This window comes from Petromyzon marinus, unplaced genomic scaffold, assembly GCF_048934315.1.
Source record: "Petromyzon marinus isolate PM22_M1 ecotype Great Lakes invasive population unplaced genomic scaffold, UKy_Petmar_22M1.pri1.0 PM_G_Scaffold_9, whole genome shotgun sequence".
NCBI lineage: Eukaryota > Metazoa > Chordata > Hyperoartia > Petromyzontiformes > Petromyzontidae > Petromyzon > Petromyzon marinus.
The window spans coordinates 2,049,399-2,076,221 of NW_027423046.1; the positions used below are offsets into that span (position 1 = coordinate 2,049,399).

The 26,823-nt window shown below is 51.1% G+C and overlaps 2 protein-coding genes across 2 annotated transcripts; both read left to right on the top strand.

Annotated features, from left to right (window-relative positions):
• Window positions 1-6,400: 6,400 nt before the first annotated feature.
• LOC142921792 (uncharacterized) lies at window positions 6,401-8,903 on the top strand. The gene has a single exon (XM_076063126.1). The coding sequence runs from the start codon at window positions 6,414-6,416 to the stop codon at window positions 8,394-8,396; it is 1,983 nt and encodes a 660-aa protein (XP_075919241.1). The 5' UTR covers window positions 6,401-6,413; the 3' UTR covers window positions 8,397-8,903.
• Window positions 8,904-13,584: 4,681 nt separating this feature from the next.
• On the top strand, window positions 13,585-26,349 carry LOC142921793 (volume-regulated anion channel subunit LRRC8E-like). The gene is made up of 9 exons (XM_076063127.1): window positions 13,585-13,925; window positions 15,849-16,006; window positions 16,467-16,580; window positions 19,853-20,157; window positions 21,436-21,945; window positions 22,202-22,349; window positions 23,093-23,251; window positions 23,902-24,051; window positions 24,244-26,349. Exons 2-9 carry the CDS (start codon window positions 15,863-15,865, stop codon window positions 25,252-25,254), a joined length of 2,541 nt encoding a protein of 846 aa, XP_075919242.1. The 5' UTR covers window positions 13,585-13,925; window positions 15,849-15,862; the 3' UTR covers window positions 25,255-26,349.
• Window positions 26,350-26,823: the final 474 nt, after the last annotated feature.

A 26,823-nucleotide genomic window follows, 5' to 3' on the forward strand; every position in this document is an offset into this window, starting at 1 on the left:
TGTGTATCTGTGTGTGTCTCTGTGTGTTGTGTGTGTGTCTCTGTGTGTGTGTCTCTGTGTGTGATGTGTGTGTGTCTCTGTGTGTGTGTCTCTGTGTGTGTCTCTGTGTGTGTGTCTCTGTGTGTGTGTCTTTGTGTGTCTCTGTAAGCCTCATGCAGCCCGTCAGGGAGACTACACGGGGAGACATTTGTGTTGTGTCTGTGTGTCTGTGTGTGTCTGTGTGTGTGTCTCTGTGTGTGTCTGTCTCTGTGTGTGTGTCTGTGTGTGTGTCTGTGTGTGTGTCTGTGTGTGTCTGTGTGTGTCTCTGTGTGTCTCTGTAAGCCTCACGCAGCCCGTCAGGGAGACTACACGGGGGAGACATTTGTGTTGTGTTTGTGTCTCTGTGTGTGTCTCTGTCTGTGTATCTGTGTGTGTGTCTGTGTGTATCTGTGTGTGTCTCTGTGTGTTGTGTGTGTGTCTCTGTGTGTGTGTCTCTGTGTGTGTGTCTCTGTGTGTGATGTGTGTGTCTGTGTGTGTGTGTCTCTGTGTGTGTGTCTCTGTGTGTGTGTGGTCCCCCTTTTTAAGAAGGGGGACCGCACAGACTGTAACAACTACAGGGGCATCTCACTCCTCAGTGTGCCGGGAAAGGTCCTGGCAAGGATTATTCAGCATCGCCTTGCCAGGCACGCTAAGGAGAGGCTTGCGGAGCCCCAATGCGGTTTCAGGAAAGGGCGGTCCTGCACAGATGCCATATTTTCTCTCCGTCTGCTACAGCAGAGGTGTAGGGAATTCCAACAAGACCTACATCTCTGCTTTATTGACCTGGTCAAGGCCTATGATACCATCAGTAGGCCTGGGCTCTGGGTCGTTCTTCGTGCTTTTGGAGTACCTGACCCTCTGCTCACGATCATTAAGGACCTTCATGATGGTGAGCGGGCCCGGGTAAAACAACGTGGCCGGGAGTCAGAGCCATTCCCTGTACACCTTGGGGTGCGACAGGGATGTCCTCTGGCTCCCACATTATTTAACATCTATTTTGACCACGTAGTTCGTGAAGCCTTCAATAGCTGTACCGGGGGAATCTCCTGGAGCGTGCCACTAAGAGGTGGGGCCTTACCATCAGCCCCACCAAAACTAAGCACCTGCCTGGGTATTTTGTACCATCGGACACTCCACCCCCACAACTCCCAATCGGTGATGGGGCAGTTGTGGAGAGAGTGGAGAGTTTCCCATACCTGGGCAGTGTGCTTATGACTGGCTCCAGTTTAACAGCAGAGGTCTCACTCCGAATCAGTCGAGCGGCAATATCTTTTCATCGGTTGCGTAACGCTGTGTGGAAGCTACCTGGTCTGTCGCTCCACACTAAGCTTCAGGTCTTCTCGGCCACGGTCATTCGCTCCCTTCTCTACGCTTGCGAAATGTGGACCCCCCTAATGGAACATCTTCGCCGGTTAGAAACATTTAGGCTGGCCTGCCTACGATCCATCCTGGGTTTAACCAGACTGGATTGTGTGAGGAGCTCACAAATCCTTGAAAGATCTGGGCAGGGTCCCATCGGTGAGCTCCTCCGGCAGGCAAGGCTGCAATGGCTGGGTCATGTAGCCCGCATGCCCAGCCACCGCATGCCGAAACAGCTTTTGTTTGGCCGAATTGAGGGGGCTAAGCGGGCGCGGCACGGGCTAGAGAAGAGATGGAGTGATGTGATACAGGAGGACGTGGAGCTGAGTGGACTTGCCGATGACTGATACCAGCGGTGTCAAGATCGGCCTCTGTGGAGGAGGCTCGTGAAGGATGCTACTGGGCAGTTGGAGGCAGTCGCCCTCCAACAACAACGGAGGGCGGAGGAGCGACGCTCAGAACGAGCGGAGCGCCGGGTGGCTAAAGCACAGCAGGTTGGCACAGTAGGGGGCACAGGTGGTGCATCAGCCAGTCATCTCAGTCAGTCGACCCGTGGCACCTGGGTCTGCCCAGTGACCTCCTGCCAGCGGGCGTTCGACACTTCACGTGGCCTCAGGGTGCACATAGCCTGGCACAAGCGTCGTGGTGACGTCACCGCCACTTAGTGGCGAATGGCGGTTGTTGTTATTGTTGTGTCTGTGTGTCTGTGTGTGTGTCTGTGTGTTTGTGTCTGTGTGTCTGTGTGTGTGTCTGTGTGTGTGTCTGTGTGTGTGTGTCTGTGTGTCTGTGTGTGTGTGTGTCTGTGTGCTGGGAAAGGTCCTGGCAAGGATTATTCAGCATCGCCTTGCCAGGCACGCTGAGGAGAGGCTTGCGGAGCCCCAATGCGGTTTCAGGAAAGGGTGGTCCTGCATAGATGCCATATTTTCTGTCCGTCTGCTACAGCAGAGGTGTCGGGAACTCCAACAAGACCTACATCTCTGCTTTATTGACCTGGTCAAGGCCTATGATACCATCAGTAGGCCTGGGCTCTGGGTCATTCTTCGTGTTTTTGGCGTACCTGACCCTCTGCTCACGATCATTAAGGACCTTCATGATGGTGAGCGGGCGCGGGTAAAACTACGTGGCCGGGAGTCAGAGCCATTCTCTGTACACCTTGGGGTGCAACAGGGATGTCCTCTGGCTCCCACATTATTTAACATCTATTTTGACCACGTAGTTCGTGAAGCCTTCAATAGCTGTACCGGGGGAATCTCCATATGGTCCAGATATAATGGGAGGCTGATCGATGCCCGGGTGCGGTCAAGGGATGGCTCCCTATTGCTCAACCACGTTATGTATGCTGATGATTTGGTAATAGCTGCTCAGTCAGAGGAGGAGTTGGAGACGCTGCTGCTGGGACTGGAGCGTGACACTAAGAGGTGGGGCCTTAACATCAGCCCCACCAAAACTAAGCACCTGCCTGGGTATTTTGTACCATCGGACACTCCACCCTCACAACTCCCAATCGGTGATGGGGCAGTTGTGGAGAAAGTGGAGAGTTTCCCATACCTGGGCAGTGTGCTTATGACTGGCTCCAGTTTAACAGCAGAGGTCTCACTCTGAATCAGTCGAGCGGCAATATCTTTTCATCGGTTGCGTAACGCTGTGTGGAAGCTACCCTGTCTGTCGCTCCGCACTAAGCTTCAGGTCTTCTCGGCCACGGTCATTCCCTCCCTTCTCTATGCTTGCGAAACGTAGACCCCCCTAATGGAACATCTTCGCCGGTTAGAAACATTTAGGCTGGCCTGCCTACGATCCATCCTGGGTTTAACCAGACTGGATTGTGTGAGGAGCTCACACATCCTTGAAAGATCTGGGCAAGGTCCCATCGGTGAGCTCCTCCGGCGGGCAAGGCTGCGATGGCTGGGTCATGTAGCCCGCATGCCCAGCCACCGCATGCCGAAACAGCTTCTGTTCGGCCGGATTGAGGGGGCTAAGCGGGCGCGGCACGGGCTAGAGAAGAGATGGAGTGATGTGGTACAGGGGGACGTGGAGCTGAGTGGACTTGCCGATGACCGGTACCAGCGGTGTCAAGATCGGCCTCTGTTGTAGAGGCTCGTGAAGGAAGCTACTGGGCAGTTGGAGGTAGTCGCCCTCCAACAACAACGGAGGGTGGAGGAGCGACGCTCACAACAACGAGCGGAGCGCCGGGTGGCTAAAGCACAGCAGGTTGGCACAGTAGGGGGCACAGGTGGTGCATCAGCCAGTCATCTCAGTCAGTCGACCCGTGGCACCTGGGTCTGCCCCGTGACCTCCTGCCAGCGGGCGTTCGACACTTCACGTGGCCTCAGGGTGCACATAGCCTGGCACAAGCGTCGTGGTGACGTCACCGCCACTTAGTGGCGAATGGCGGTTGTTGTGTGCGTGCGTGTGTACTGTGCGTGTGTGTGTACTGTGTGTGCACTGTGCGTGTGTGTGTGTACTGTGCGTGTGTGTGTGTAACGTGTGTGGCGGTAGTCTAGCGGTTAGTGCGCTGCTCTACGAACATAACGACCCGAGTTTGATTCCCGCCCACAGCCAACACCCAGTGACGATTATTTGAACCGGTTCTGGGCCTCCCCTAGGTCGACTCAGCCTCAAGTGAGTACCCGGTGCGGTGTGCAAGCATCGCTACTGGGGAGACAAAGGCGGTCGGGCACGGTGCTGGCCACCCATTCCCTTCGCGTGCCGCGCCGGCCTTCATAGGTGGAGCTGATACTTGCTAACAGCACTTGCCCCAACAGTCTGTTAAGGCTACACGGGGGATCTTTGTCTTTGTATCACCACCCAGGAGTCACGGAGCTTTTGAGGCTCCGAGCCACGTGGGGATCCACAACAGCGTGAGGCGGTGCCACTCACAGGTGAGACTCGGGGATATGTGATTTCTAATCGATAGCCATCCGTCGGTTAACCCATCGCAACTGCTGAGTCTGTCACGCGACTTCCTCCTTCCAGCGAGCCTTTGATGCTTCACGTGGCCTCAAAGTGTACACAGTGTGTACGTATACACAATAATGTCCACGTTGTTGTTGCTGAGTTCACGCACTCATGGGAGGGGGCAATGGAAAATGAATCTGAATCAACTTAAACTCCATCCCCATGACCTCATGAAGTGCCAGCGGGAGGTGTACCTCGCTAGTGACGTCATGTCACCAAGGTATTCACACTCCCCCAACCCCCGTCCACTGCGTCCTTGAGCGTGACGTCACCTCCGCTTGGGTCACTGCCGATATCAATCCAGTGCCAATCCTTATTTGGGCAAAGCTACACCCAGTGACTGGCGGTACATTAACATAATGTATTCGTTTAAACCGTCGAGAGTTTATTGCGACGGGTTCAGCAGCCACGCCCCATCCCTCGACATATGGGCCGGACTCATTAACATAATTTATTCAGTTACAGCCGCTCATTGTGGGAGGGGCGTGTTTCTTAACCCGGAAGTGACGTCATGTCACCAGCTTACCCACGTGACGTCGCGAGGTAACAGGAGGCTGCTGATCCGCGCTTGCACTGAAATCCGAGGTGAGAAATTCTCATGGTTGTGGTGGTGGTGGTTGTTGTTGTTGTTTACCAAGGTAGAGCCTCTCTCTTGTAGGGATGTCAGTTGAGTAGCAGCGAGCATGGGAATCGATGTCCAGGTTGGAACTTTACAACGTTGGGCCTAGCCACACGGGGCCTTGCCTCCTGCCCTCGCCTGATTGCATTCACTTTAATTATCTCGCTTAAGTTTAATTTGTCTTCACCCGGCTCGCCACTTTGTAACTTTGTTTTATTGTAAATATTCACGCAGTTTTTATTTTCATTTTTTTCACCAGGCCAAGCCCGCTTGAGCTGCTATACCGCTCTTGTTATCAGAAGCGACCTGCCCACAACAACACAAGGTGAGGCTTTGTCAACGTGTGTGAATGTTTTGACTTAAAACTTTGGTGACTGCAGGAATTAATATTCTTGGTTCTTTCGGTAAAGTCACGTAGATAGAAAATAAAATTAAAATAACAATAAAATAAAAAATTGAAAATAAAGCAAAAAACCCACGACGTTTCGATCGCAACACAAGTGGTCTTTATCTTATTGAATTTAATCTGTTATTTTTATTTTCTATCTATGTGACTTTACTGAAAGAACCAACAATACGTGTGTCAATGTATCTATCGGTCAAAGACGCTAAGCGCGTGCCGCTGTTTACTCTGAATGTGTGGAGGGGAACACCTTCACCACGGGGAGAGAGAGACAGAGACACGGATAGCCTCGGCTATGTTGATTATCCTCGATTCATTACTTGGTGGAGTGAGGAAGAATTAATGCTGAGCAGATGAAGGTGACCAGGCATGGTTCTGGTCACACCGCTACCTGTTTACCTATGGCAGTGTGTGACAGTGTCAAGTTTGTGTTTGAAGTAAAGTCTATTAACTCTGTTGAACACGGAGGTTATATCAAAACAATAGTTTATTTTTGTTTTCCTCTGGAACTCTTACTAAGAATGGAAACAGGAGGTGAACACAGCACACACATGCAGCTGAATTCGGAACTGTTCATCCCAGCATTCAAGGACATCTGAGCCTGGATTCACACCTCTAAGTTGCGATTGAACATTAATTCATGCATTTATGCAAACCACAAATAGTATTGTTTTCAACACCTTTTGCTATGTCAGCTGAATTTAGCTTTCATAAATATTCCTTTTGTAGTCAGACAGCCAAATTTGTGTGCTTAGAGTTTTGGGTTAACATTCATCTTGGAAGATATGAAGGCTTCCAGGCATATTAATGACATTTTCCCTCTCATTGTGTGCCATAACAGCCCGTGGAGAGAAACCCTTCAGGTGCACTCTGTGCGGGAAGGCGTTTGCACGTTCATCAAATCTGATGAATTTGTGAAACTTTTTCACTACATCATGAATATATTAATAAGTATAGACGTGTAAGTCACGTGTGCATTCCTCTGTGCCTGACGTGTAGATGGTGTGGATATTATTTTTTTCTGTCTGCAGCTGACGCTTCCTCTGCAGAATTGGTCTGATGGAGCAAAGGCACTCAGCGCAGCTCGGTACGACAAGTCAACAATGCGACCAGCGTGCATACAGCACGGACCGGACTGGAAATCTGACACGGCACCAGAGAAGTCACACAGGAGAGAAACCCTTCAAATGTACTGTGTGTAACAAGGCATTTGCATGGCCATCAGTTTTTCAGAACCACCAGAGAACACACAAGGGAGAGAAACCCTTCAGGTGCACGATGTGCGGGATGGCGTTTGCACAGTCATATAATCTTGTAACACACCAGAGAACACACACGGGAGAGAAACCCTTCAAGTGCAGTGTGTGTGGGAAGGCATTTTCACATTTATCTACTCTTAAAACACACCAGAGAACACACACGGGAGAGAAACCCTTCAGGTGCACGATGTGCGGGATGGCGTTTGCACAGTCATGTAATCTAGTAACACACCAGAGAACACACACAGGAGAGAAACCCTTCAATTGCAGTGTGTGTGGGAAGACATTTTCAGATTCATTTGCTCTTAAAACACACCACAGAACACACATGGGAGAGAAACCCTTCAAGTGCAGTGTGTGTGGAAAGGCATTTTCAGATTCATCTACTCTTAAAAAACACCAGAGAACACACACGGGAGAGAAACCCTTCAGGTGCAGTGTGTGTCGGAAGACATTTTCAGGTTCATCTGCTCTTAAAACACACCAGAGAACACACACGGGAGAGAAACCCTTCAAGTGCAGTGTGTGTGGGAAGGCATTTGCACAGTCATCTGCTCTTAAAAAACACCAGAGAACACACACGGGAGAGAAACCCTTCAAGTGCACTGTGTGTGGGAAGACATTTTCAGATTCATCTGCTCTTAAAACACACCAGAGAACACACACGGGAGAGAAACCCTTCAAGTGCACTGTATGTGGGAAGGCATTTGTACAGTCATTTGCTCTTAAAACACACCAGAGAACACACACGGGAGAGAAACCCTTCAGGTGCAGTGTGTGTGGGAAGACATTTTCACAGTCATCTGCTCTTAAAACACACCAGAGTACACACACGGGAGAGAAACCCTTCAAGTGCAGTGTGTGTGGGAAGGCATTTTCAGATGCATCTACTCTTAAAAAACACCAGAGAACACACACGGGAGAGAAACCCTTCAGGTGCAGTTTGTGTCGGAAGACATTTTCAGGTTCATCTGCTCTTAAAACACACCAGAGAACACACACGGGAGAGAAACCCTTCAAGTGCAGTGTGTGTGGGAAGGCATTTGCACAGTCATCTGCTCTTAAAAAACACCAGAGAACACACACGGGAGAGAAACCCTTCAAGTGCACTGTGTGTGGGAAGACATTTTCAGATTCATCTGCTCTTAAAACACACCAGAGAACACACACGGGAGAGAAACCCTTCAGGTGCAGTGTGTGTGGGAAGACATTTTCACAGTCATCTGCTCTTAAAACACACCAGAGTACACACACGGGAGAGAAACCCTTCAAGTGCAGTGTGTGTGGGAAGGCATTTTCACAGTCATCTGCTCTTAAAACACACCAGAGAACACAGAAGCATCAGAAGATCCACAAGGAGTGCAGTCTGAAATCAGCTTGTGAAAGTCAAAGTGCCGCAATTAGCCCACCCCTCATGAACCACGAACCGGAAGAAAATCCCAGCTTGGACACTTTTAAAGGTATTGAGGTGAAATGTGAAGATGTGATGGTGAAATGTGAAGAGGTAATGGTGAAATGTGAAGAGGTGATGGTGAAGAGGGAAGAGGTGATGGTGAAGAGGGAAGAAGTGATGGTGAAGAGCGAAGAAGTGAAGGTAAAATGTGAAGATGAAGATTCAACTCCAAAATGGGACCTTCACATCGATGGAGGCAACGTAAAGCAGGAGGAGAATTCTGACTGTGAGGCAGATCGAGGCAACTCCCAGAAGTTTGTGGAAGTGGAGGTGTGGGTGGACTTCCTCCGAGACAATACAAAGTCAAGTGGTGACCCGGTAGATGTGTAAGCCAGAGAAGATGTCGCTCCAATAGATGCACCTTTGTCATAGGCCTTTAATGACAAGACCGTGAAGTTGGACACTCAGTTCCTAGGTGCAACCTGCAGAGTAAGGGCGGCCAATCTTTGTGGACCTGTGGGTTGGGTAGATCTCTAGCCAGGAACAAGAGACAATAAGCTCCCAAGCATTCACTATGTTATCATAATTGCATTTACACGGTGCTTGCTTTATCGCCTCGGCAACTCGGAGTTTTGTGTCGTACCTCGTCTGAAGCACTCAAAGAGCATCCCCAAGTAGCAGCTGCCCCTGTGTGGCACAAGGTGGTGGCCCTGCACCGGCCTGCATGTGGACAAGAGCCTGTCAGTAGGGGGCGATGATTGATGCGTTATCTCAGTTGTGTAGTTTGTAGGTAATCTTGATTCGAAGCTTTCGTGACTGCAGGAATCCACACTCTTGAGTTCTTTCGGTAAAGTCACCACGTGGGTAGAAACATAACAGACCACGGCGTTTAGATCACAACACAAGCAATCGTCATCAGGTGGGACAACCACAGCAAGATAAACTGCTGAAGTAGTAGGCGCCTACTACTTCAGCAGTTTCTTCTTATTGCTGCTGTGCTTGTCCCACCTGATGACGATTGCTTGTGTTGCCATCGAAGTGCCGTGATCTATTATTTGTAGCGTAATGTTTAGAATTTGATACATTTTGACCCAGACGCCAGCATGCAACGGCCTACTCGTTTTGAATGACGCAACAATAGTACGTTGTACATACACTGTTAAGCAGACGGTGCGTATTTGTAAAATAACTTCTTGTTAATACGATGTAACGTGATGCAGTCAATTTCGCTGCAATAATTCAATTTTGTTAATATGCCCGTCAATGATTTAGAATGAATGCTTGTCTGATTGTGCGCGTGCATGTAACATTTTGTCTGAGGGTCAAACATTGAATAAGTGATGTTAGGACAAAGTGTGTGTGTGTGTGTTTGGAAGTAACCTGTATAGAGAACTCGGGTGAGACCCGTTGTTCTTGTGATACAGGTCAAAGTGTACTTTTGTGTTTCACGAAGTGTCTGCCTCTGGAGCAACTCATTGTCTTTGAAATAGGGAGCACGCTCGGATCATTCATCAGTTACAAGGCATACCACTTGAAAGTTACACGTTTATGAGGAGGTACATTCTCTACAACACGAATTGTAGTTTTGTCTTATGTGTTGACGTAGATTTTGTCTAACTGGGACTAGAAATGCTCCTTGCTGATTCACGTCTGGATGTTAGTTACCTATCGGTTGAAGCAAACCCCACTGCTGTTGTTGAGACGCTGTGCACCAATAAGGGTCCAACACATTGACGGCCTTCAGGCCAGGAAAGTCACAACATTTGCACACGAAGGACGCATTCACGCAAGTACCCCATGCTCCGTTTTGAAGTTTTAAAATGAAACATCTTTGAATTGTGTTGTGTTTTGAATTAGATGATTTTATTTCTTCATTAAAAGCTTGTATCAATTTACATCTGGAAGACTTCATTGAAAAGGACATTTTTTGTGAATTTTCTCTCAACGTTAAGTAGATGGCCTTGCCGGGGGTTCGGTTCGATGCGGACTTTCACCTGTTTGGGATTGCGGGATCGAGATAAGGCGACACGGAGCTGCTGGCCGTGCGAGAAGACCGCCGTCTGCAGATCGATTCCAACGTAATCGAACGTCTGTCCCTGCGCCTCCGTCGTCCATGCAGGGAGTGCGTAGGTTTGCAGCGCCCCCTGCATGAAAACAACGGAAAGTGCAGCGCTCATCACAGATAGATAAAGTTGTGCTCTTATATTTAAAATGTTATTTTATAAAGTGATGTTGAAATCGAAAAGTGTTTGGCCAGTTCATGATTGCAATCAGATTGATTCATTTATTATGAACCACATATTTGGCTTTTGTGGTCCTGTTGAGCTAAAGTTGGAAAAAGTCCGTGACTATAACTTCGCTCAATATTGTAAACGTGTTTCTATTATTTAGTTATTGTTTAATACAAACTACTTCAGATAATGGGTTTCAAGATGTACTTGAATGGCACGTTCGTTGTTCCGGTGTTTAATGGCTTGGACGTCATGGCAAATGGTGTATGACGTCACAAAGCAGTCCTTAAAAGGGCCTCAATGCACGTTGGTGTGTGACGTCTCAAAGCAGTCCTTACAAGGGCCTCAATGCACGTTGGTGTATGACGTCACAAAGCAGTCCTTATAAGGGCCTCAATGCACGTTGGTGTATGACGTCACAAAGCAGTCCTTACAAGGGCCTCAATGCACGTTGGTGTATGATGTCGCAAAGCAGTCCTCATAAGGGCCTCAATGCACGTTAGTGTATGACGTCACAAAGCAGTCCTTATAAGGGCCTCAATGCACGTTGGTGTAGGACGTCACAAAGCAGTCCTTACAAGGGCCTCAATGCACGTTGGTGTATGACGTCACAAAGCAGTCCTTATAAGGGCCTCAATGCACGTTGATGTATGACGTCACAAAGCAGTCACGAGGCCGTCCCACAGCGCGACAAACGTGGTTTCCTCCTCCACCCCCCCTCCCCACCGAAATCTTTGGCCTTTCCGCGGTGAGAGCGTGGAGCGGTTTTGCAATTTTTGCAAAATTTGGGCACAAAGCGGCGGTAATACGACAAAGCTGCAAACGTCACCCACCGACGTGGGGGTTGGCCATGTTGCGCACGCACGCAGTTTTGTTGGGGTCCGTGGCTATCCCGGACTCGCTGACGATGTGCCCCAAGTAGCGAGATGACACTCCTCTGCTTTAAACGTAAGATTGGCCGCCAGAACGTTTAACAAACACCGATCGCGACCGCTGCAGCTGCTCCTGGAACATGCATCCGAAGACGATCACGTGGTCCAAATAAATAAGGCACGAGTCCCATTGGAGGCCTGCTAGGACCAGCTGCGTGAGTCGCTGGAACGTGACCGGAGCCGAGTGGAGTCCCATCGGGAGACAATTAAACTGGAACAGAGCCCGAGGTGTTCAGAACGCAGGATTTGGTTTAGAGCTCTCATCAAGAGGCAACTGCCAACACCCCGACGACAAGTCAAGTGTGGTAGAAAACCCACACGGCCGACAGGGCATCCAAAGAATCGTCCATCCGTGGGAGCGGGTGTGCATCTGCCACGGAGACCCTGTTCAATTTGTGGAAATCCACGCGAAGCCGCAGACTCCCATCGTGTTTCTTAACGGGAACAACGAGAGCTCCCCTCGTCGACCGCAGTGGCGAACGTGGTCCTCCTCCTGACGACTGAGCCCGTGTGAATTCTGGCGTACTGAAGCGGCGTTGCCTGTGTCAATGCGGTGCTGCCATCAGGGACGTGCGGCCAAAGTGTCATATTTACCCTGACTGAAAATGTTTTGAAAATTCGCCCCGCCGCTCGCCGGATAAAATCGGAATTCTTGCAGCGCAGCGCGTCCATCCATGATTCGCCCGGCTCGCTCCTCCGCTTCACCGTGGCCACGAGACATCTGTGGTCGCCTTGCCGGCCTCCCCACGACACGCGGCCACTGCGTGGGCCAGAACGGTGCCCGCCTGGACGACCGCAGCACCCAGGCCGACGTTGAACACTCTGAACGGCTACGTATGCATAGTCACACCGTTAGTGTCAGTAGCATAACTCTCAACCACTTATCAGTGCCCTACCTTATCACAGACCAACTCAGACCTTACTGATCACCCCGTGGCCCTTATAAATCTCAACGTTCATCCTATACATTATACTACACTATACACTACACAGCTGTCAACCCCTTATCGGCGCTCTGCCTTATTACAGACCAATTCAGACCTTGTCGATCACCCCGTGCCCCTTATAAATCTCAACGTTCATCCTATACATTATACTACACTATACACTACACAGCTGTCAACCCCTTATCAGTGCCCTACCTTATTACAGACCAATTCAGACCTTACTGATCACCCTGTGCCCCTTATAAATCTCAACGTTCATCCTATACATTATACTACACTATACACTACACAGCTGTCAACCCCTTATCAGTGCCCTACCTTATTACAGACCAATTCAGACCTTACTGATCACCCCGTGCCCCTTATAAATCTCAACGTTCATCCTATACATTATACTACACTATACACTACACAGCTGTCAACCCCTTATCAGTGCCCTACCTTATTACAGACCAATTCAGACCTTACTGATCACCCCGTGCCCCTTATAAATCTCAACGTTCATCCTATACATTATACTACACTATACACTACACAGCTGTCAACCCCTTATCAGTGCCCTACCTTATTACAGACCAATTCAGACCTTACTGATCACCCCGTGCCCCTTATAAATCTCAACGTTCATCCTATACATTATACTACACTATACACTACACAGCTGTCAACCCCTTATCAGTGCCCTACCTTATTACAGACCAATTCAGACCTTACTGATCACCCCGTGCCCCTTATAAATCTCAACGTTAATCCTACAAAGTCCCATCACAAAGAAGAAACACAAACAAATCGACACGGATTTGTATTGTTGTTTGCCCGTATTGAAACGGCTGTACGCCCCTACGGGCCTGAGAACTCACTTTGCCTGCGCAAAGACCACGACGGGGTAAAAGCGTGATGGGCTTCTACAGCTCCGCAATAGTCGAGTGTGAATAGTCGCCTAATAGTCGTTATTGGCTATCAGAGGTTCTCCCCAACAACCAGTCAAACAACGTGTGGGCGGTCACCTTGGGTAGGGGGGTGTGTGGTGGCTTCTCCCTTACCAAGATGGCAACCCCCCTCCCACCACGAGTCACATAGTGTTGACATTTTGTGGGTGTTTTTTAATTGGTCAACTCCATTGTACGTGATATTGAACTTTATTTCATAGCCCGGATTAAGGCCCATGGTAAATAGCATAGACTAGATAAGGCGCTGCTGCGTTTCGGACTATACCAAACATAGCCCGGAAGAGGGGGAGGGGTATGAAAAGCATCAAAACTCAAGACGCGCTGAATAAATGTAGCGAATTTGTTTGATGTTTAATTATTTCATCCATAGCGACAAGAAGCAAGAGGGGCTCGCTAGCGTTAGTGAACGGTGGGGTTTGCTGTGTACCCCCCTAAATTAAAACAATTTAAGTTCGCCAGTTACATTCACCCCTTCCTCGCCCGCTGCTCGCGTTGGTTTCGCCCACGACCCTCTCCCTCCACCACCAAAGTGTCGCGTTTTGGCGGGAGAAGGCGGCTGTGTGTTCTGAGGAGACTAACAACCACCCCATCACAACATCTATAATCATAAGTATAACTACTACTATAATAACAACATCTACAATCATAACTATAACACTAATAATAACATCAACAACTTACAACAGCAATAATATAAACAATAATAACATCAACAACTTACAACAGCAATAATATAAACAATTACAATAGTAATAAAAACATGAACTGCTTTAATAACTAATACTGTAACATCAACAACTACTACGACTATAATAAAACAAAAACGTGAACGAGAGCGAGCGACACAACAACGAGGGCGGTGAGTGAGAGAGTGGAGCCGACCTCTCGCCCTCACAGCCTGAGGCCCACAAAGACGCGCGGGCTCTGTCAGCCTCACGCAGCCCGTCAGGGAGACTACACGGGGAGACATTTGTGTTGTGTCTCTGTGTGTGTTGTGTGTGTGTGTCTCTGTGTGTGTGTGTCTGTGTGTGTCTCTGTGTGTGTGTGTCTCTGTAAGCCTCACGCAGCCCGTCAGGGAGACTACACGGGGAGACATTTGTGTTGTGTCTCTGTGTGTGTTGTGTGTGTGTGTCTCTGTGTGTGTGTCTCTGTGTGTGTGTGTCTGTGTGTGTCTCTGTGTGTGTCTGTGTGTGTGTCTCTGTGTGTGTGTGTGTGTCTGTGTGTGTCTGTCAGCCTCACGCAGCCCGTCAGGGAGACTACACGGGGAGACATTTGTGTTGTGTCTGTGTGTGTATGTGTGTGTGTCTGTGTGTGTCTCTGTGTGTGTGTGTCTCTGTGTGTGTCTGTGTGTGTGTCTGTGTGTGTGTCTGTGTCTCTGTGTGTCTCTGTGTGTGTCTCTGTGTGTGTCTCTGTGTGTGCGTGTGTCTCTGTGTGTGCGTGTCTCTGTGTGTCTCTGTGCGAGTCTCTGTGCGAGTGTCTGTGTGCGTGTTTCTGTGCGTGTGTCTGTGTGTGTGTCTCTGTGTGTGTGTGTCTCTGTGTGCGTGTGTCTGTGTGTGTGTGTCTCTGTGTGCGCCTCTGTGTGTGTCTGCCTGTGTGTGCGTGTGTCTCTGTGTGTGCGTGTCTCTGTGTGCGTGTCTGCCTGTGTGTGTCTCTGTGTGCGTCTTTGTTGCCTGTGTGTGTCTGCCTCTGTGTGTGTCTCTGTGTGCGTGTCTGTGTGTGCGACTTTGTTGCCTTGTGGGGAGCGATAGTGTAGCGGTTAGCGCGCTGCGCTATGAACCTGGCGACCCGGGTTCGATTCCCGCTCACGGCCAACACCAGTGACGATTATCTGAACCGGTCCCGGGCCTCCCCTAGGTCGACTCAGCCTCAAATGAGTACCTGGTGCGGTGTGTAAACATTGCCACTAGGGAGACAAAGGCGGTCGGGCGTGGTGCTGGCCACCCACCCCCTCGTGTACCGTTCCGGCCTTCATAGTTGCTCGCTAACAGCACTTGCCCCTACAGTCTGTTAAGGCTACACAGGGGATCTTTGTCTTTGTTGCCTGTGTGTGTGTCTGTGCGAATGTCTCTGTTTGCGAGTGTCTCTGTGTGCGTGTCTCTGTGTGTGTGTCTCTGTTGCCTGTGTTGGTGTCTCTGTGTGCGTCTTTGTTGCCTGTGTGTGTCTCTGTGCGCGTGTCTCTGTGTGTGTTTCTGTGTGTGTGTCTGTGTGTGTGTGTCTCTGTGCGTGTCTCTGTGTGCGTGTCTCTGTGTGTGTGTCTCTGTGTGTGTCTGTGTGTGTGTCTGTGTGTGTCTGTGTGCGTGTCTCTGTGTGTGTGTCTCTGTTGCCTGTGTGCGTGTCTCTGTGTGTGTCTTTGTTGCCTGTGTGTGTGTCTCTGTGCGCGTGTCTCTGTGTGTGTCTCTGTGTGTGTGTTTCTGTGTGTGTGTTTCTGTGTGCGTGTCTCTGTGTGTGTGTTTCTGCGCGCCTGATGTCTGCGTGTGTGTCTCTGTGTGTGTCTCTGTGTATGTGTCTCTGTGTGCGTGTCTCTGTGTGTGTGTCTCTGTGTGTGTGTCTCTGTGTGTGTGTCTCTGTGTGCGCGCCTCTGTGCGAGTGTCTCTGTGTGCGTGTTTTTGCGCGCCTGATGTCTGCGTGTGTGTCTCTGTGTGTGTCTCTGTGTGTGTCTGTGTGTGTGTGTCTCTGTGTGTGTGTCTCTGTGTGTGTCTCTGTGTGCGTCTCTATGTGCGCGTCTCTGTGCGAGTGTCTCTCTGTGCGTGTTTCTGCGCGCCTGATGTCTGCTTGTGTGCAGTCTCGGCCCGAGTCATGATTCCCATCGGAGCCCTGACCTCCTCCTTCTCATTGGAGGGTCACCAGGACCTCAAGATCCTTCAGCCCTGGTGGGACGTGTTGTGCGACATGCTCTCCGTGCCCATGTTCATGATCGGCATCTTTGCCGGGATGCTGCAGGTGCGTCGTTCCAACAACGCTCCAGAGAGCCCCCCCACGCACATTCATCAATGTCGCCGCCTTGCTCATGGATATTGTATAACATCGCGCCACGGTGGCCGGGAGATATTGACGACCTCGCCTGGTATGTAGGAGGTCATAGGTTCCATCCCCGACCCCTGCTGCATATTCGGACTCTGCGTATGTCTCATCAGCACGGTGGCCGCGAGATGTTAACTACCTCGCCTGGCACGCAGGAGGTCGTGGGTTCCAACTCTGCGTGCGAGCTAACTCAAAGCGCTGGCTAGAGAGCGAATCTTGGGTCGATATGGGTTGCCCCCCCCCCCCGTACACACCGGGAATCGCGCAAAGTGAACCACCTGCGTGGAGCGGCGTCCTCCAGGAGACCACACAGCGTCACGTGACCATGACGACCGCTCCTCACGGTCACGCGGTACCCACTTCCCCCGCCTCCGCCCAGAACATGAACGAGCGCATCCTGTGTGTGCCGGTGCCGAGCGGCTTCGACGTGGATCTGAAGGAGTGGAACGAGACTGTGCTGAGGGACCTCGTGGCCAACCCCAGGGCCCACAGGGTGAGTGAGGGTCCCCCTCGGGCCGGCTCGGCACCACCGTGCAGGGGGGGAACCGCTGGTTGCCAGCGGAAAGGCCGGCTGCGCCACCGACAGTTGCCCGAGGAATAGTGTCATGTATAGTGTAGTGTATAGTGTAGTGTATAGTGTAATGTATAGTGTCTATAGTAGTGTAGTGTATAGTGTAGTGTATAGTGTAATGTATAGTTCATAATAAAGGTTTTTGGGTTAGATCGCGTTTATTTATAAATGTGTCGTAACCCTCCACCACCCGACACGGCCAATCAGCAAAAAAAAAAGTGTCACGTTGACAAAAGACAAATAATTCACTACTTTAGCCCACCGGTGTGTTGAAGAGTGAATCCACATTTACAGTTTGAGTACTGTGACGTTTCGCTGGTAGAGCTAATATTTACTTTTGGAACTTTGCTATTCCCAATTATTTTAGCAACCTCATGTCTAGTTATCTCTGCCTCATTATGTGGAAGGAGTCTAACTGCTGATTCTACCTCAGCAATTATCTCATCCACTGGAATTGTGCGTGGGGTAATGGCAAAAGCCTTAAGAGAGCTGCGTGTAAATAAGGATATCCAAATCCTAGCAGCTGATAAAGGCCGCACTACTGTAGTGATGTCACGAGCCGATTATGATAATAAAATTAGAAATTTACTAGAGGAAAGTACTTACATTAAAATTAAACGAGATCCAACTAATACTTTAGAACGTAAGACCACTGCAATAATTGCAAATTCATTAATCCCTAAAAATGAGCAATACCTAATTAAGCCAAGGGCCTCAAAACCACCTAGACTCTATGGGCTACCAAAGATTCATAAAATCGGCATCCCATTACGACCCATAGTCAGTACAATTGGCTCTGCCACATATCAATTAGCAAAATATATAACCAAACAAATACAGCCCTACATCGGTAAGACATCTTCATTCATAAAAAATTCAGAACATCTTGTGAATGTGATTAAAGATATTAAACTTACTCCTGATGATATTCTGGTAAGTTTTGATGTGATTTCTCTATTCACTAAGGTTCCAGTGGACGAATCGCTTAAATTACTTGATACACTAGTAAAGAAAACCGGTTTACCAAAAGATATTCCGAAACTTGCTGGCCATTGTTTAAATAACACTTACTTCTTATGGAGAGGGGATTTCTTTAAACAAAAAGAAGGAGCAGTAATGGGTTCTCCTTTATCTCCTGCTATAGCAAATTTGTACATGGAAAACTTTGAAATAAGAGCACTTGCCTCGAGCACATTAAAACCATCCTTTTGGTTTAGATATGTGGATGACACTTTGGTTGTCTGGCCACATGGTAAAGATACACTTAATGATTTTCTAAATCATCTCAATGCACAAAACCCGGCCATCCAGTTCACCATGGAAATGGAGGTGAATAACACACTCCCATTCCTAGATATTTTGCTTGGACATGGCCTAAACGGTAAAATAACACACAGCGTTTACAGAAAGCAAACGCACACTGATGCCTATCTGAATGCAGAATCACATCATCATCCAGCTCAGAAATCCTCTCTTATCAAGACGCTCATACATCGGGCTAAAACAGTGTCAGATGGTGAGAGTCTAGTGAGAGAGATTAAACACGTTAAAGACGCACTACGACAGAATGGCTACAATAATGCTCAAATTAACAGAGCATTGAATGCCAAATCACGATCGCAAAGCAATACTGCTGAAAGCGACCAGATTGTTAAAACAATAAAAATTCCATATATCTCAGGAGTAACTGACAAATTAGCCCGTGTTTTGCAAAAGCAAAACATTACAGTAAGATTTGGTACAGTACACAATATTCAAAAACTAGTATCTTGCACTAAAGACGCATTACCTAAACTATCAACAGAAGGTGTATATCGGATTAATTGTTCATGTGGCAGCTGCTACATTGGGCAGACGGGACGTAACATCAGCGTAAGACTAAAAGAACATCAGAGAAATATTAAATTATCTCAAACACAACTGTCGGCAGTGGCAGAACATGCTTGTCAACAAGGACACTCAATTGATTTTGACAATGTTGCAGTGGTGTGTAAAACTAATTATTACTGGCAAAGACTAATTAGAGAATCCATTGAAATTGAGAGGAACAAGAATAACTTTAATCGCTCTGACAGCTACCGGCTTAGTGCGGCCTGGAAGCGTATTATTAAATAATACACATTACATTTTGATTTAAAGAATTACTAATCTACAACTCATTACTAATCATAACCAATGACTGATTACTAATCGATTATATAATTACAATACCCCCCCCCTCCGCCTCTAATCACTGCACCTGATATGAGTTAAGTGATGACGTCATCCTGCTGCTCTATATAAAACCGGGAGCAAGCGAGGGCTTTACCATTCTGGCGAATTGCCCGATGATGCTGGATGTATTTACCAGCGAAACGTCGTACTCAATCTGTAAATGTGGATTCACTCTTCAACACACCGGTGGGCTAAAGTAGTGAATTATTTGTCTTTTGTCAACGTGACACTTTTTTTTGCTGATTGGCCGTGTCGGGTGGTGGAGGGTTACGACACATTAAAATAAACGCGATCTAACCCAAAAACCTTTATTAAGAATAATATTGGTCGCGAAAGCCTACGTGTTAAACTGTAATGTATAGTGTCTATAGTAGTGTAGTGTATAGTGTAATGTATAGTGCAGTGTATATTGTAATGTACATTATAGTGTAATGTATAGTGTAGTGTAATGTATAACGTGTGGTGTAATGTATAGTGTAGTGTAATGTATAGTGTAGTGTAATGTATAGTGTAATGTATAGTGTAGTGAATACTATAATGTGGTGTGTAGTGTATAGTGTAATGTATAGTGTATTGTAATATATAGTGTAGTGTATAGTGTAATGTATAGTGTAGTGTATAGTATAACGTGTGGTGTGTAGTGTATAGTGTAATGTATAGTGTAGTGTATAGTAGTGTAGTGTATAGTGTAATTTATAGTGTAGTGTATATTGTAATGTACGTGATAGTGTAATGTATAGTGTAATATATAGTGTAGTGTATAGTGTAATATCCTAGTACAGCACACCAGTGTGTTGGAGAGCAAAGCCACAACATTGACGATCTTGAGTACGGTGACGTTTTGCCAGTAATTACAACCGGCATCATCAGGCGAAAGCCAGATTTGAGCCAGCTCTGTCACCCTGCAAGGGAGGGGCATGCGATATCACCGCCACGCCAGTTCACTTTGCCCTTCTGCGTGCGTTCCCACACTCGCCCAGACCGGCTTCGACCAGTACCAGTACCGGTTGATCAACCAGTTCTGCTACGACAACGCGGTGCTGTGGATCAGCAAGTACTTCCCGCACCTCGTGGTGCTGCACACGCTCGTCCTGACGGCCACCAGAAACTTCTGGTTCAGGTTCCCGGAGACGAGCTCCAAGATTGAGCACTTTGTGTCCGTGCTGGGCAAGTGCATGGATTCGCAGTGGACCACGCACGCCGTCCACGAGGCCGCGCTTGATGGGGTGGCAACAACGGCGGCGGCGTTGCGGCCGTCGCTGCCCGCCACGGCGGGGAGCTGCAGGTCAGAAGGGGGCTGACGGAGAGACGGCCCACGGCTCCTTCCTGGTTATTATTATCCCCTCTCTTGCCTTTGTCATTCCTTCCCCCCTTAAGTAAAAAAAACCTAAAAAGTTCCCCTTTCTCCCTGCAGGGGGACCCCGCGTGGGTTTGGGGCAGCGAGCCCGTTCACACATATCTCTATCCCCCTGCGTTTCATAACCGGTTTGGCTTACGGTTGGCGGTGTGCGTGTGTGTGTACGTGTGTGTGACGTGTGTGTGGGGAGCGGTAGTATAGCGGTTAGCGCGCTGCTGTGGTATGAACCTGGCGACCCGGGTTCGATTCCCGCTCACGGCTAACACCAGTGACGATTATCTGAACCGGTCCTGGGCCTCCCCTAGGTCGACTCAGCCTCAAATGAGTACCTGGTGTGGTGAATAAAAACATTGCCACTGCGGAGACAAAGGCGGTCGGGCGTCGTGCTGGCTGCCCACCCCCTCGTATACCGTTCCAGCCTTCATAGGTGCTCGCTAACAGCACTTGCCCCTACAGTCTGTTAAGGCTATACGGGGGATCTTTGTTTTGTTTTTGTGGGGAGCGGTAGTGAAGCGGTTAGCGACCTGCGCTATGAACCCGGCGACCCAGGTTCGATTCCCGCTCACGGCCAAGACCAGCGACGATTATCTGAACCAGTTCTGGGCCTCCCCTAGGTCGACTCGGTCTCAAATGAGTACCTGGTAAACATCGCCACTGGGGAGACAAAGGCGACCAGGCGTGGTGCTGGCCACCCACCCCCTCTTGTACAATTCCAGCCTTCATAAGTGCTCGCTAACAGCACTTGCCCCTACCGTCTGTTAAGGCTATACAGGGGATCTTTGTGTGCGTGTGTGATGTGGGTGTCTGTGAGTCTGTATGGGTCTTTGTGGGTCTCTACGGGTCTCTGTGAGTCTCGATGGGTCTCTGCGGGTATCTGTGAGTCTCTATGGGTCTCTGTGGGTCTCTATGGGTCTCTGTGGGTCTCTGTGGGTCTCTGTGAGTCTCTATGGGTCTCTGAGTCTCTAAGGATCTCTGTGAGTCTCCATGGGTCTCTGTGAGTCTCTATGGGTCTCATTGAGTCTCTATGGGTCGCTGAGTCTCTATGGGTCTCTGTGAGTCTCTATGGGTCTCTGTGGGTCTCTGCGGGTCTCTGTGAGTCTCTATGGGTCTCTGAGTCTCTAAGGGTCTCTGTGAGTCTCTATGGGTCTCTGTGCTTCTCTGCGTCATGACGCGTTGCCCGATGTCCACGCAATCCCACGTACGCAGCGACCCGAGATCCGGCGAAATCCCCATGGAGAAGCTGCCTCCTGAGTCTCCGCCGGGACCGCCCCGGCCCTCCGTCCAGTTTGTCGACCCCGGCGAGGCCGCACCACCCGACCGGTCCCCCCCGGGGCAGAGCGAGGACCGGCGGACGCCATCGGATGATCGCATCCTGGACAAGAAGGAGGGCGAGCAGGCCAAGGCTCTCTTCGAGAAGGTGAAGAAACTCCGCGCTCACACGGAGGCGGGCGGCGGGCTCCACAGGATATACGTGTTGCAGACGGCGGCCCGCTTGCTGCAGGCGCTGGTGGTGCTCGCGTACACCGGCTACGCCTGCCCCAATATGCGCTACCACATCCACTGCGTGGAAGGCGAGTACATCACGGGCTACGGGAACTTCTACTGCGTCCACGGGCTGTGGCGCATCTTCCGCATGATGTGGATGGCCTACGCGACCACGATGTGTGTTTACGCGCTCACCTGTGCCTACGTCGTCTACTGGGTGGTGACCTGCAGGTGAGAGGGGGGGGGCGGCGGTGCTGCCGCAGAGCGGTTGTGTGGCACCGGATCGCCGTCTGGCAGCCTTCTGGCTTTGGCCTACGGGCTTTTCGGCGATCGTGGAGACGCGGTTAGCGCGGACGGCGACACTGCAACAAAGATCTAAATGTAACGTTTTACTATTGGCTTCGTGGGAGATCTTCCGCGTCGGGACAAGGGTCGACGGGCACTGAGTTCTCTGTGCTGGGGGGTGGGGGGGGCGCTGACACTGCAGGCTCAAGGAGTACAGCTTCGCGGAGACGCGCCAGGAGACGGGGGTGGACGACATTCCGGATGTGCGCAACGACTTCGCCTTCCTCCTGCACCTAGTGGACAAGTACGACCCCTGCTACGCATCCAAGTTCTCCGTCTTCCTGTCCGAGGTGAGGAGAAGCCGCTCGCAGAGCACGCTGTGCGCTGCACGCACGCCGTACACTGGACGGAGCCGACCGCGCTGATCTGAGATGCGGGGTTAGGACAACAAACTGTGGGTCTCTGTGTGGTGAGCGTGGTGCTGGCCACCCACCCCCTCGTGTGCCGTTCTGGCCTGGCCTGCATCGGTGCTCGCTAACAGCACTTGCCCCAACAGTCCATCGAGGCTATACGGGGGGATGTTGAGTCTTTGGGTCTCTGTCTGAGTCTATGGGCCGTGTTAGTCTATGTGTAATGACAGGGTGCCACCTGTCGGCCTGGAGGGGTAATTATAGTTATGGGCAAGTTATGTAATGACTAATTATAAGGGGGGGGGCGTATCGGTAGTAAAGGTCAAAGGCTGAGTCAGACCGCAAGCTCCGGGAACCTGCTTGAAGATTCTGGAAGGGGACGTGGCCGGAGGCGGGGCTTGGCCGCACCGGGGTGTACATGAGGGGGTCCTGAGTCCTGGCTGCGCTAAGTCAAGTAACTGTGTAGTTGGACGCCGACGATGGGGTTGTGTAGCTACGTAGAGATGTTTACATATACGTATCGTCCAGTGTGAGAATAAATAAGAAGGCCTCTACGCGATGTGTCTCGGAAGCTGCTCACTACATATGTATAACATGGGGCGGTACGGCTCATTGGGCCCTCGCTGCTGAAACAAATAAAATCCATCCACGCTTGGCTGCTGGTGCTGTTGCTGCTGCTGCAGGTGAGCGAAAATAAGCTGAGGCAGGTCAACGTGGATCAAGCGTGGACCCTGTCGCATCTGACGGGGCTACTGGAGATCAACGCGCAGGGCGAGAGCGAGCTACGCCTCTGCAAGCTGGCAGCGGTGCCAGTGGACACATACCGCCTCACTCAGATACAGGTGCCTGTGGACACACCCATGCACCCACCCACCCACCCACCTGCTCACTCACCCACCAATTCACTCACCTAGACACCCACTTACCCACCAACTCGCCCACACACCCACCCAACCACTCTCGCACACACCCACCCACTTGCTCACTCACCCACTCGCTTGCCAACACACCCACCCATGCACACACCCACCCACACACCCACTCACTCACTCACCAACCCACTCACCCACACACCCACCCACTCACCCATACACCCACCAACTCACACACCCACTGACCCACTAACTCACCCACACACCCACCCACTCATCCAGACACCCACTTACCCACCAACTCACCCACACACCCACCCAACCACTCGCGCACACACCCACCCACTTGCTCACTCACCCACTCACTCGCCAACACACCCACCCACGCACACACCCACCCACACACCCACTCACTCACTAACCCACTCACCCACACACCCATCCACTCACCCATACACCCACCAACTCACACACCCACTCACCCACCAACTCACTCACCCACACATCCACTCGTCTACCAACTCACCCACTCGCCCAACCAACTCACCCACATACCCACTGACCCACACACCCACTCACCCACCAACTCACTCACCCTCATACCCAATCCCCCACCGAAGGTGCTGACGCTGGACTCGATGCACGGGGTGGCGCTGGGGGCGGCGGTGGTGCAGTTGGTGAACCTGCACCAACTCCGGCTGCTGAACTGCACTGTGAGCGTTGACAATCGCGCACTCGCCTTCCTCAGCGAGGAGCTGCACCAGTTGGAGGTGCCTGGGTGGGTGGATGGGCGGGCGGGCGCGAGGGTGGGTCGGTCGGAGCGGTCCATTCGGCTCCACTGACCCGGCCATGACATCACCAAAAAGTCACCTCCCCCACCAAATGTATTTAAGTCGCAGTGTCGGGGACCGATATTCACCGTTGCCGTTCGCGGCGTCCGCCCCCCCCGCGCCCTCTTGCAGGTGAAGTTTGCGGTCAAGGCGGAGGTCCCGGGCTGGCTGCGTGAAATGCGCCACCTGGAGGAGCTGTCCCTGGAGGGGCCCCTGACGCCCGCGCTCCTTAAGCCGCTGGGCGGCCTCAGGCGCCTGCGGGGCCTGCGCCTGACGACAAGCGTCGCCCGCCTCCCGCCCGGCCTGGCCGCCGTCGCTGGCGGCGGCCTGCGCTCGTTCGCCCTCGACAACGGCGGCGTGCGCCTCGAGTCGCCGGCGCCCCTGAGCAAGCTGCGCGGCTTGGAGACGCTGCGGCTGACGCGCTGCGGCCTGGAGCCCGCCGAGCTTCCGCGGCCCCTGCTGGCGCTGGGACGCTTGAGCGACCTCGACCTGTCCCGCAACGGCCTCCGCTCGCTGGGCGACGGCGATGACGCGTCGCTGCCGGCGGCCGCCTGGGAGCGCCTCGCCGTCCTGCGCCTTTCGGACAACGCCCTCGTGAGCGTCCCACGGTTCGCGGCGGGGGCGGGGTCGCCGGCCCTGCGCTCGCTCTTCCTCGACGGGAATCTCATCGAGGGCGAGCTGCCCGCGGGGCTGCTCCGCCTGCACGACCTGCGCGTCCTCGACCTGAGCCGCAACGCCATCGCTGCCCTGCCGCCCGACGTGTGGCTGCTGACTCAGCTGAGCACCCTCCTTCTGTCGGGCAACGCCCTGCGGCGTCTGCCCGATGAGTTGTTCCGGTGCGAGGGATTGCGGACGCTGGCGCTCGCCAACAACGAGCTGTGCGAACTCAGCGGCCTGGTGGGGAGGCTGAGGAGGCTGCGCAGGTTGGAGCTGGTGGGGAACCGGCTGACGGAGCTGCCGGCCGAGCTGGGGGAGTGCGCGGAGCTGAGGCGCGGGGGGCTGGTGGTGGAGGAAGAGCTCTTCGAGTCGCTGCCCGCGCGGGTGAAGGAGGCGATGCGGGGCGAGCCCAGCAGAACGACGCAGAGCCCCTCTGGAAGCCGGGAGAGAAACGCAAGAAACTGGGAGGGAACCCCAAGACACTGAGATGCTTTTACCAGTAATTACAACCACGACCTCCTGTATATCAGGTAAGGTAGTTAACGTCTCAATTACCAAGGCGTAGACACCAATGAAGGTCCAGACGACCAGCGGACTGAGTTTGGGCCGAGTGGGTCGCACACGTCCAGTAAGTCTAGGGTGGGCCTAATAATACACGGTCTTGTGTCTGTGTTTTATTGATCGAACAGTTGGTTCATGTAGCCGCAAACTACAGTTATGCGCATTGAATAATCCGTGGCTGAAAGTCACGTGAAGTAGCTTGTCTGATAATTTGTATAATCTCCCCCTGTTCTATCTCCCCCTATTCTACAGTGAGAGTGAGTGGAGTTTGTATGATTAGGGGTTGACAGGTCTGGGTGTAGGCACTGAATAGGGATTGACAGGTCTGGGTGTAGGCACTGATAAGGGGTTGACAGGTCAGGGTTTAGGCATTGATTAGAGATTGACAGATCTGGGTGTAGGCATTGATTAGAGATTGACAGTCTGGGTGTAGGCATTGATTATAGATTGACAGGTCTGGGTGTAGGCACTGATAAGGGGTTGACAGGTCTGGGTGTAGGCATTGATTAGAGATTGACAGGTCTGGGTGTAGGCATTGATTAGAGATTTACAGGTCTGGGTGTAGGCACTGATAAGGGGTTGACAGGTCTGGGTGTAGGCATTGATTAGAGATTGACAGGTCTGGGTGTAGGCATTGATTAGAGATTGACAGGTCTGGGTGTAGGCACTGATAAGGGGTTGACAGGTCTGGGTGTAGCCATTGATTAGAGATTGTTAGGTCTGGGTGTAGGCATTGATAGGGGGTTGACAGGTCTGAGTGTAGTCACTGATAAGGGGTTGACAGGTCTGAGTGTAGTCACTGATAAGGGATCTAACACCAAAATAAATACAAAACCTGTATTAGGGGAAGCCACCGTTGACCAATTTGGACCCCCGGTTTTTTGTTTTTCTCCGTTGGCTCCAAGCGCTTGATCATAACCCCCAGCTTTTAAGGGCGGTCCGTGAATCGCTTCTTCTCGCCGCTTCCGCCGGGATGCTCGAGAGCGTGAATGCAAACATTAAAACGCTTCCCCATCTTGACCAGGCTGTCTTTGTTTGCTGCGTCCTGTTGATTTCGTTGCCTTGGGTGTTCTGATTGTCTCTGCGAGGCCATGCCGCCAGGACCCTCCTTGAAGAGACGCGCGGCCAAAGGAGATGCTGATACACATGGACCCAGAGCTGGAAACCCAGCATCTCGATGTCTCCGTCTTAACCATTGCAAATCCCCAGAGAGACACAGCCATTATGAATCCATTGAGAAAGAGAGAGAGCGCTATTATGAATCCCCTGAGAGAGAGAGAGACAACCATTATAAATCCTCTGTGTGTGTCAGTGTGTGTCAGTTTGTGTGTGTGATTTAATCCCATCTGTAAAGGATGTGATTCCTGACATGCAATAGCCTGTTGTCTAGAAACGGAGTTATGGTTGCGGCAGCAGTTACATTGGGGAAACGAAATGACATGTCTCGGACCGTGTTCGTGAACACAAGGCAGATCTGAAACACGGTAGGACCAA